Here is a 12,134-nt window from a genome sequence, read left to right as displayed (position 1 = left end):
TGCTGTGGAACTCAGAAGAGAAAAATTAAGAGGTACACAGAGTAAGAAGGAGTATTCTGCCCACATTTTAAATCAAAATCTCAGCCCAGAGGTTGCCAACCAGACTGAAATGCTCTACTGAGAACAATTCAAAATCTCTGTAGAGTTCACAACTAAACTAGAATGCCATAAATGGGCACACCTTGCAAGCCACAGTTACAGCTCTGCTTTATTTAGCAATAAATTCAGGCTCTTGCTGAAGGGAGCAAAAACAAATGATGAGGGATATAGAGAAGGAGGAGGAATAGATGAAATTTATGCCTAATTAAAAATTATTTAATACTGAAAGGAATAACTGGATCTACTAAAAGACTTTAATTAAATACATCTAACTGATCTTATACTAACAAAACAGGCTACTTGTTGTTTCATTACGATGCCATTTGCAAAAAATAACCCAAATGATTTTTCCTTCATCAAATTACTGTATAAATTGGGCAACATAAGACTAAGTCTTATTACAATGAAATAGACATTAAAAACTGTCAGCGCATAAAAGGTGCATTCATTTCTTTTAAAAGAACAATTTAAGAAATAAAAATCTCTTCTATCAGCAGATTAAAATGTCTGTTTTAGGAAAACAGAAAATAACCTTCTGGAACCCTTCTCTCTGTTTTTAAAAAAGAAAAAGGGAGCAACTCAAAAGCATCAACTTGAGTGGCAGAAATAACCTAGAAAGCTTAAGAAACAATCATCAGTATCATGACCCACTGTGCTCACACATGTACAGAGCTCCTGTCACACACACTATGGAGAGAGAACAGTATATATATATAATAAACACCAAGCCTGGAGTATGACACAAATTCTGGGCAGGGATTTCCTTCCATTAAGGTTTTTCTTTTCTCTCTCAGGGCAAAATGAAGTTGAGACACGGCCTTACCTTCCTTGACACGATAAAGCATCGTCAGTGTGTCATCGCTGGTCAGAGCAGTGACATGGAGGTTATTTACTGTTGGCACTTGGTCAGCAAGAGCTGTGAGCTCATGGAAGTGTGTAGCAAACATGGCAAACCCACAGATTTTGCTGGCAATGTATTCTGAGATAGCCCATGCTAAGCCAAAGCCATCATAGGTAGAAGTTCCTCTTCCCAGCTCATCAATGATTATCAGGGAGTTTTCAGTTGCTGTCCTAAAACGCAAGAACATTTGTTAATTGTTTGATAGCAGCATGAACTCTGGATACTGGAGTATCACAAGTTACGCCATGGATGCAGAGCATGGAAGAGGCAAAAGACCCTCCTTATTTACAAATATAGTGCAGACACAGCATCGCACAGATAATTCTAAATTAGGCTCTTTATCCCATTTAGACTTTGGCCCCCTGGTAGCAACTCTGTATTGACCACTGGAATAAACAGAAGGCTACTTCAAGAACTTATGTACCAGCTAAAAAGAACTTGAGATTCTCCACTAAGGCTCCCCACAAAAGAAAAATCTTAAATGCATCTCTCTCAGAGCACCTCCTTTCCCATCAACCCCAACCAACACAATCAAACAAAAGCACAAGACTTGCCTGAGGATTGAAGCAGTCTCCAGCATTTCAGCCATGAAAGTAGACACTCCTTTCAGCTGGCTGTCTCCTGCTCCCACCCGAGCCAGGATACAATCCACAATGGTTATTTCTGCAGACTCACACGGCACAAAACACCCAATTTGGGCCATAAGAACAATCACCCCTGTCTGTCGGATGTATGTGGATTTTCCCCCCATGTTAGGGCCTAAAGAAGAAATTTTCCAAAAATTACTTTAAAAAACATCATCCTTTTACAATTCAACAGTTCTTTTAAAGGAGAACAGGCTCTAAATTAAAACAAAGAGGGTTTAAACTTATCACTCTCTTGCCAGAAAAGAGCAGCAAACTTGTCTAACGGGTGCAACAAGTGGTTCCAGGGCTAACAAGGCTTGCTTGTTTGTCTCACTGAATGCTCCTTTTTCAAAGGAAAGGTGATTAGAGAACATCAGGGGCCTTTGTAAGTTTTGTAACTTTTCAAAAGTATAAGCAGTCATCTAAAACACGTGTTCATACCTAAAACTAATAAGCTTTAAATTAAAAATCATCAGTATTTATTTCTGCTTAAGAACTGTAATAATTTGGTTTCACCTCAAACAACTATTAAAATTTCTCTGCAAAAATGTAACAGTTTAGTAACAGACCGGGTACAAGCTAATGTGTGACTCAGAATCAGCAAACCCAGATATTAAGCAGTTAATTGTAACTGAAGTACAAATGGAATAAAAAGTATTATCCAGAAAACTGATCATGAAAACCAATCTTATCCTTCTGCTAACCAGAAAAAGAAGTATGTTACCATGCATTTATTCAGATTTTCAGTTTTTCTTTTTATGTTAGAAGTGCTCATTAATCATTCCCTAATTTCAGATCTTTGCTACTCAGAACGTATGTCAAGGACATCTGGATGGAAATTAAGATTCAATTAAATCTATAAACACTAAAAATGTTTTCGTGTGTAGTAAAATTATCTTAATTACACCAGAGAAAAGGGTAAAAAATGGTACAGTCATTGAAACATGTTTTGCATTTAAAATCAACTTCAATACTTCACAAAGAAAACACTAACAAAGAGGCTGCTTAAAATCTTGCCTACAAAAATGTGGCTACAGTACAAGTGATGCCTAGTAGAATTTTCCAGATCACTTTAGAAGAGCCAAGCTTTCCAGCTCCTGAGGTTGCCTGGCCTGTGGAGTTACATTCACTGAGGCCTTATTTTAAGGAAGGACTAATTTATTTTCTTCTACTGTCCTAGCAGCCTCTCTTTTCTTCACAAATGACTCTGATTATTTTGAAAATTATTTGATTATTTGAAATTAGTGATCACCTTCTCCAAACAGTGCACTACAACTAAAACCACAATAACCAAGTCCACTACTGTTAAGTTTGGATGATGAGAAATATGCCTGTATGTACAGAAACATGTAGAATATCCATAGTCGAAGGTAACATTTCACATGAACATTGTGGACACTTTTAAAAAAAATATAACCAATAATAGCAATAAATAATAGTTTAGAAAGACCTTCCCTTCTTTTCCAGAGCTAAATCTTATTTCCCACGCAGAGAAATCTGTAACTCGGTAGCTGCTCAGTAGCTTGATGTAATTGTTTGGACAGAATTTTATTAGGTTGCTGATCTGTTTTGCTTGTTGTTGGTTTTCCTTTTTAAAAATACATCATTATTGGAAATACTCGAGGCATTTATAAATAACAAACAAAAATGAGAACAGAAATATTTACCAGTAATAATGTGGAACATCTGCTTGCCCTTCTCAAATGTAATGTCATTGGGGATGAAGGCCACCTCGTCCTGCACTTCGATGCAGGGATGCCTGGCACCTTTCAGCACAATCCTGCCCTGTCCCTTCTCCAGAATGACGGGCCGGACGTAGGGCACCGGGGCTGCGTTCGACACGTGGGCAAAGCTGACAATGGCATCCAGCTGAGCTATCACATCATTCATCGTCTGGATGGGCTCTGCATAACCTGGTTTGCATTGAGGAGATACAAATTCAATGTCATTAGCCATTCTGCTCTTGCTGAGAAGGTACCTTGAAGCCTATACTGAGTCCATCAAGTTAATTCATCTACAGTAACAATTTCCTTCAAGGTGAAAGGCACCTCCTGGGAGAGTCGAGGATGCAATCCTAAAGCTGCCATGCCTTGAATACCAAGGAGACTTCTTGAGACCAAGAAAAAGAGGAGGTTATTGAATATCTTCATGTTGAATGTCTTCCCTCATCTGGAAATCCAGTAAGTTTCCTTCCTGAATAACACACTGCATTCAGATGCTCATGCAAGCAAAGACACCAGAGACACAGCACAGACAGTCCAGACACAGCTGCCATCTATGTTTGTGTGAATGCTGGGAGGGAGAGGTCTGTCAGATACAGTGCCTGTGACACCATTCTAGATGGCTCAGCATCCCCAGTACCAGCCTTTTGACTTTTGGTGTTTGGTTTTCTTCAGTGAAAGGGATGAGGGACTGGAGTCTATGGCCCGGATTCCCCAGTGTCTCTTCTGCTTTTGGTGAAGGATAGTAAAGAATGCCCTGGAAGTAGGTATTCTTGGAGCAAAATATATGGAAATAACTTAGAAAACCAAGAATTTCTATTGCCATATAAAAGCAATGACTAACTTGATCTTATATTGCATACCAATGTTCTTAGACCTCAGGTCCCACTCCTTTGGTTGTCTGTTGTCCTTTACCTCTTCTGCTGTTTGGGTGAAGATGCCTAGAGTCAGGGAGGTAGGTGGAGGATAGATGTGGCCTTTATTGTCTTATTTTTGTTCCTATTGTGGGATTAGCATTTGCACACACCTCATCACTGCACATCTGCAGCAATACCAGGAAAGGGTCTCGTGACAGAAGACAATTCATTTTTCAGACTTTCAACAGCTGTCTGAAAGCCACAATTCACTTTTCTACACTAATTCTTAGGACAATATTACAGATTGTCTCTGTAAAAGACCCTCAAAGAAACAGCAAGTCCGCCCAGCACTCCAGACCGTGACACACATCAGCAGTGGCATATTCACCTGAAGCAATGTTAATGATCTCCTTAACAATTGCATCCTGAGCCTCTTCATACTCTTCCCTGTTCCTTATATATTCATCATTGATGGCGCTCAGTTTGCTGCGAACAAAACAAGAGTATTTAGAAGCTGTGATGTTCTGCCTTCACCAACAAGGCCAAACTTTTGGCCTCCCCATCTGAGTCAACACCAAGTGTCCCCACCTGTTTTACCAGCAAGGTTCAGCACAAAGACAAGAAAACACCTGACCTACAATTCATCCACACCAAGACAGCCTCAAGATTAATTCCAAGTTTAAGATCACGCATAAGGGCCAAACCAAAAATTCTAGCATCAACACATGACTCTTAAAAACCTCCATGTTTGTTATAGAGCTGCTATGTAGTAAGAACTAGCTCTTAAAACTGAATTTTAAGCAAATTTCTGGCTATTTTGCTACATTTTGCTGCTAAGCAACTGTGTAATTAGCCCAGAGTCCTACAACAGGCTTATCAGATCTGAAGGCATTGACTTCCTTCATTTAGTAAAAACCCAAGTTAATTACTGTCACTATGAACAGGTTCTGGTCTTCAAACTAAGGTAAGCTGAAATAAAGAGTTTAAACAAGTTTTTATTCTTCTCAAGCTTGTCTCCTAAACAAAGGACAAGTCTGCAAGACTGAATAAGAAACACACCCAAGTAGTGTGCCCACACTATAGGCAGAAGTCAGTCTTGTGCTTCTAGTACCACCTACAGAAGCAACTATAACTTAACGAAGCACAGAGAAGTCTTTTTTATTAGTGATGCATGGGCTGCTTCACTAAGGGAAAGTAACAGATGACACGGTACAGGTTCTAAGTACATCTTCTCAGTTACAGAAAAACCTAACTTCATCATACATTTAGATTCACAACATATTTAGAACCAGAAAAAGCTGTTTTACATTTCAGGGATGTTTTTAAAAAATATCCCCTGAGTATATGTTAAAACAAAATGCAATTAAGGTTTACACTTTGTTCAATTAAGTAAATTGGTGCGAAATACACCAACATATTGGCTTGTGTGAACCAATATGTTTGCCCTCCTTTTCAAAGATAAGGACTTATAACTATGAAAGTGAGAGATTAACAGAAAGCAGTCACTACACCATCACACCCAGTGAACAAGAAGCTGAACGCAAGCTAGAAGTGTGCCCCTGCGGCAGAGAAGGCCAAGCCCATGCTGGCTGCACTAGAGTGGACCCAGCATGTTGAAGGAAATCATTCTGCCCCTCTATTCAGCACTCCTGAGACAACATCTCTGGTTTTGGGTTCTGTCTTCCCAACACTGAACCTGGAGCAGATGGTCACCACAAAGGCACAGAGCTGGAGCACACAGCACACAAGGACAAGGCTGAGAGAGATGCCTGCCCAGGCTGAGAGAATCTGAGGTCAGCCTGGAGGCAACAAACTCTCCTTGGAGGTGCAGAGCAAAAGAAAGAGATCCGGAGATCCCAAGTTTTTGCAAAGAAAATTCTCATTAGATCTGATTAGAAAAGTCTTCATAAATAGTAACTTAGCACTGGAACTTGTGCACCAAGAGGCTCTGAAAGATACTTAAGAGTATGGACACTTGGGAAAAGCCTTGGGCTACCCCACCTAAGCTTGAGATAAATCTAATTTCCAAAGTGCATCTGCTTCAAGTGAGGGATGAGAAGTAACCTTCAACCTAAGTTATTACCCAATTCTGCTCATGCAACTTTCTACTTCATTTACTCAGTGTAAAAACAGAGAAACATCTGATGACTGATGCAGCCCTTGCTCCTGCTAAAATGCTCTAAGAGAGCTAAAATTCAACAAAAAAATATAGACTTTTCAGCTGATTTGTGCCAAAACTGCTGTCCAGACAAGTACACACTGAAACAGCCTCAATGCAATTAACCTGAAGATTTGAATTTTTTAACAGCTCAATCAAAAGAGCCACAGAACTGAGGTTCAATACACAGGGCTAACAGAAAATAGAGAGGATTTGGAACAAAGGCGGGGGAAAAGTGTAATCACCAACAAAATTCTGCATGTCGCTTTTGGTGATAAACATAAAGAGCTTTTTCCCTACTGCAGCTTATGTCTGTATAAACACTCACAGTAAAAGCAATTATGATACTTGCTACAGCTAAAACAGAGAAATTAGCCCAAGTCAAAGGGTCAAATAGGTAACAGTTGGCAATATAAATGGGGAATGCAGCTTTTAACATAAACTCTATGCCAGTCCTGCTCAATATTTCAATCTGTGAGCCAATTAAAAAGGTGACAATTTGTAGGGAATCCAGTTTATCAGCATAATTATAAAGGAATAATTCTATTACTTTCAGAACAGGCTTATAAACTGACCAATATAATCTCATACCTGTTAGTAAATTTCACACCATTCTTCTGTGTATCAATGATCCCATATTTCGAATTGTTACGGAGAGCTTTTTCCTCCTTACAAGTTACTCTAAAATGATGTCCAAACTGTGAATTTGTCTCAAGTTTGATACTTTTGCCAGCTTCCAAACCTTTCAGATAAAAAGAAAGAAAAAGAAACCAGCTGTATTATCACAAATTCTGCTCACTAACCCTCAGCTCCCAAGATTTAGCCTCTCTTACATGACCTAATTGAGTAGACTTGCTTTGGTTCCGTACACGTATGAGAAACACCCAGACCAAACACAAATATATGGATTCATTCTCTGCTCTTAATTTAAAATGCTCTCAAACTGCATATTCAAGTCAGGCTCACAATTATTGTATTGCTGTGAATTCTCCAGCAAGGTGAAAAATGCAAGAACACTTCATTGTTGCTGTTAGCACAGCACCTGCACTCTTGTGATCCTTCAACTAACACATAGTTCTGCTACAAGATTTCTCATTCCATCCCTACACAATCTTGGCTTTCCTTCCCATCCACGTAACATCTTTACACTAAAAAAAATAATCAAGACAAAAAAAAAAGTGACCTCTTGAAGGTATAACCCAAAATAAGTACAGCATTGCCAATTTGCCATATTTACATTAAAATTTGGTGGCTTTTTCTTAAAGATCTCTTTCAAAGCCCGATTCATCAGCTGCACATGGAATTTTCTGCATAGGATAATCAACTCTTTAAATGTCTCGTTTGTTTTAAATGTCTCAAATTGCTAATTTTTGAATTACTTTTTGCAAGGAACATCAAAAGAAAACTGAATGGACACTCAGGATAATGCACTGAGGGGGAAGAAAAAAGTCTCAGTGCAGGTCCTCAAAGCATGTAGAACAGAAGTAGACTTAGCCACGAGTTTGATGAGCTATGGTTCTACAAAATGGATTCTGCAATATATATGTGAATTTCTGAAATATTTTGGAATGCTGTTTAAAAAAAAAAAAAAGGTTAAATTATAAACCAAAAATCCCTGTTTTCAACAGCTTGTACTGTGACAACCAAAGTCACCCCAACTCAATAATGTAATAACACAAACATCTTTTGTATTATTATAAAAATTAAATGTAAAAAATATTAAAAAAAACCTCCTTTTTACCAGTTTTCATCACCTGACTGCAAAATATTTTACAAAGGAGACACGAAGCAAAGGCAGTTCCAAACCCCACCTAGTTCTTTTGCTGCAGTCTTTAGTAAGGACTGCATTTTTTCTTCCAGCTCATTCATCTTCTCTCTTAATTCTGTTAAATTAGGATCAAAAGAAGCCTTGACAAGAAATTCATGATTTTCCACCTAGAGAAAAATAACAAGAAAAAATTTTTATGAACATAGGCAATTAGAAAAAAAAAAATCATCTCCCTGATCATACACAGTGAAATGAATTTACTTAATTCACTCAATTTTATATATATATATATGTATATATATTATGCTGTCATGCTCTGTTGTTTGTGATAGTTGGGGTCTGGTTCAACTGCAAAACAAATATATCTCAAATACTTGTTTTCTCAGATAATATACTTCATACAAGCAAAATATACCAATTTAACAGACTCCTTTCTGCTGAAATGGAGTTGTCTGCACATTTATTTGCAAACAACCTAGCAGTAGGCAGGGCAAAAAAGGAAGTCAGAGGGAATGAAATTGTCATGTACATAATCTGTCTGCTACCCTGGACTTAGGCAGCTAATCAAGACAGAGTGTAAAAGCATGGAGTGTTTCAAAATAAGAAGCCTTTGGAAACTGAAGTAATTTCTTCCCCAAAAAAGACTCTAGAGATTTAGAAAGAAATCCACATCGTATCACCAAAAATCCTACCCATTTCAACCCAGCTCTTGAGTTGAAAAGCAGATACAGTTCCTTCTAAGCTTAACATTCTCAGAGGCAAGGATGAAGCATGTTGTATTTCATCTTTTTTTCTCCCTCTTCCCTGTGCTTCCACTGCCAGGTGACTATGTACCAAAAGCACCACCAAACTTTGAAGTTGCCCTGACTTGAGGAGGAGGTTGGAGTAGATGGTTTTTCAAAGGCCCCTTATGATTCTGTGATAAATAGGAATGGAAGTGACAGTTTCTCAACTTTTATTACAGCTAGGTAAATGAATAACCATATCCCACGCTTTTTGAACTTAGATGTTTCTTTTTATATTAGAATGGATTATTGACATAATTTAGTTGCTATGACAACCTATCCTTCAATTGCACTCAGAATAGAACTGCGTATTTTATTTGAACTCACTCAGAATCCAAGAGGAATTTCAAGTCAAAGTTCAAATTCTAATATTCATAGGGACAAGATTTCTTCTTCTGGTAAAACCAGTGCTGGCTTATCTATAGGCATTTTCCAGTACCTTCAAGGAGGAGGGGAGAAAAACCAAACCAAACATGCCATATTCTATGGGATTTGACTAAAAATAACTGACTTGTTATTCTGTTTAGAAGGACAACAAAACATTTTTAAAGTAGAACCTGAAAAAAAAATTGAAGAGCTGGACTATGAAGGGTGAAGGCTTAAACAGCTGTTAGTTTTAAAGAAAACATAGTCCCAGGGCATACAAACTGCATCAACAGATGGTCTGTAACTGGTATAAAGCTATAAATTTCTTCATTACCATATATCACAAATTACAGCAACATGTCAATCAAACAAGTCTTTCCATAAACAGTAAAATGCAGTTGATGGATGCACAACACAATACAAAGGAAGACAACACAGCGCTCCTGCCTTCGGAGAAAAGCACGCATGTTCAGAATTTTAAAGCCATTGCATTTTTCACAAGTTCAACAAATGGCCCTTACTACCATGTCTGGCACATGTTTAGGTAGTTCTCTTATTTCTACAGTTAGATGAGACCTTCACTCAGGATAAGCCTAATCTCTGGTTAATCAAAAAAAAAGAAAGAAAATCCTAAAAGACTCCCCAAGTAATAAACATAACATGCCTACAATCTCAATTTGAGACATACCACTGTAACTTTAAAAATACAATGAAGTAGAGAAATGACAAAATTACTTCTCCACTTTTAATACTGATGAGATCTTTAAAAAAGTTTCAGGTCCACAGCATCATTGCACCCAAAGCATCTTTTCATTGGCTACATAATTTCAGATAGTGGGTGAACATGCTGTTGAGTACCCTGAAACACTAATAACAGCTAAATTACCATTAGTTATTTAATATAGATGATCAATTAAATTTAGTGCATATAGAGCAGATTGCAAAGCTCAGTAAGAAACTTTAATTGCTGAGTAAACCCTGCCCACACAACATTTCATACCTTTTCCAAGTCCAATGTTGTTTCTATCATCTCCAGAAACTTTGAGAAGTCAGAGCAGGTATCAGTAAGAGGTGTTATAAATACAGCCAACAACAACATCTGGTGAGCTCCTGTTAGGAACAAACAAGAAAAATTGTCATTCACAAACCCCCACAGATTTACCAGAATTCACTAATCCAAGATAAACAACACAACTGCTTAGCTGGTTAATTTTTACAAAGATAGGCTATGACTGTTTCACTGAAACACACGTACCTTTTTCTAAAATTGGCATTATCCCATCTACATTCTGACTAAGCTTGTACCTGTTCTGTCATCTTTGTTCATAACTGGGGGCATTAATTCTCTTCTACTATGAGTAAAAGTACAAACTACGGTAAAAAAGCAAACCTGCTGTCTGAAGCACATAGGAAGTTGACATTCCTTCTGCAAAAAATGTAGGTCTTATCATCCACACTCACAGTTTTTAATTCTTCTAAATAAAACATTACCTAATACCAGGAATATTTGGTAATTAAAATATGGACATAGCAACTGAAGTGTATGCTGTCTGCTTTTGTTTTCCACAAAAAAAGACCAGATCTTTTCAGTCACTTCTTTCCACTAGATAGGAAGGCATCAAAATTAACAGAGATACTCTGTAGCAGCAAGTCAAACTGCATAGAACATATATTGGCTGGAAGTCAATGGAACACCAAAAGCATTGAACACCAATAGCAGTTCACATTGCCAAATTTGTGAAAGAAGTATTTTCTTCAGGTACACATAAGCTACAAATAAGCACCTATATCCAGCAGCCAGCTGTGAAAATATTCTGTCAGTAAATGCATGTTTTCATCTTTGCAGCAACTTCAAGTTATGATTTAATTACAGAAAGATTAGCATTATTGACTATATGATTTACAAAAAATGCCTCAAAATGAATGCAATACTATGACCTTATGCTCACTGAATTATGTACAGAATTATGTTGCTCGCCTCTAATGTTTACAGGCAAGGCTTTACACATGAACAGAGAAACACAGAATTAAGCTCTGGCTATTCCAGAACCTCTCCGTTTCTTACCAGACTAAGAAAATAGTCCTAGCCTTTCCTAAGAAAAATTGCCACAGAAATTTATAGAAGTTACACAGTGAGGACACAATTACCCAAGTGAATCTCTCCTCTCTCAGTTGAGGTAGAAAGAAAATGTTTGGTTTGATTTCTTTTTCTACTGTGCCTTTTTGCTTCCCCAATCCCCCAAAGCCTTTAAAGTGAAAGCTCTAAACTCACTAATATCTATTAATAGAGAAAAAATTACATATTTTGAGAAACTACTGAACTTGCAAAAATGGAGTCTTCTGCTGACTAAAAATTTTCAAAACCAAGAGATATGAAAAAAAGATTGCTTTCAATTCCAAATTTCTTGCCTGCTCTTTTAGTATCTTGTGTCTTTTCCCTCCTGTAAGAAGACACATCTAAACCAACCTGTAAAATAAAAGCAGTCAATGAAGAAGGAAGAGACTGAAGAGAAGAAAAAGTTTCATGTCTATTCTTCCAAATGGGCTGAGCAGTTCCCAGTGCTCCAGCTAACAGAATACACAATGAAATGACCCTCAGTATTCTTGAATCAATGAAAAATGATTGTGCTTGGACTTAAAGTAGCAATTTTAATTTCTTTTTTTGAAAGGAGTAAGTTGGGAAGTACCATGATGCCATTCCATTATTTAAGCTTGAAGGGTACATCTCAGACACCGGAGGAAGATGTCACATCCAAAAGTTAAAATCTATTGATTTATCAAGTAAATAAAATACAAATGTATTTACATACAGGTCAAACTGACACACTGCAAAATATATTTGCACTTTTAATC

At 37.5% G+C, this 12,134-nt stretch overlaps 1 protein-coding gene across 1 annotated transcript in view; it reads right to left on the bottom strand.

Moving 5' to 3' along the window:
• The window catches only part of MSH2 (mutS homolog 2), a 44,672-nt gene that overhangs the window by 5,091 nt on the left and 27,447 nt on the right, over positions 1-12,134 (bottom strand). Inside the window, exons 8-14 of the mRNA XM_058836084.1 lie at positions 10,282-10,391; positions 8,174-8,297; positions 6,954-7,104; positions 4,593-4,690; positions 3,294-3,539; positions 1,555-1,759; positions 923-1,170 (exon numbers count right to left, since the gene is read on the bottom strand). Coding sequence (XP_058692067.1) covers positions 923-1,170; positions 1,555-1,759; positions 3,294-3,539; positions 4,593-4,690; positions 6,954-7,104; positions 8,174-8,297; positions 10,282-10,391 — 1,182 coding nt within the window. The remainder of the gene's footprint in view (positions 1-922; positions 1,171-1,554; positions 1,760-3,293; positions 3,540-4,592; positions 4,691-6,953; positions 7,105-8,173; positions 8,298-10,281; positions 10,392-12,134) is intronic.

The sequence above is a fragment of the Poecile atricapillus genome, chromosome 3 (assembly GCF_030490865.1).
Source record: "Poecile atricapillus isolate bPoeAtr1 chromosome 3, bPoeAtr1.hap1, whole genome shotgun sequence".
NCBI lineage: Eukaryota > Metazoa > Chordata > Aves > Passeriformes > Paridae > Poecile > Poecile atricapillus.
The sequence above is the reverse complement of the archived record's forward strand: the minus strand, read 5'-3'. Positions and strand labels throughout refer to the sequence as shown.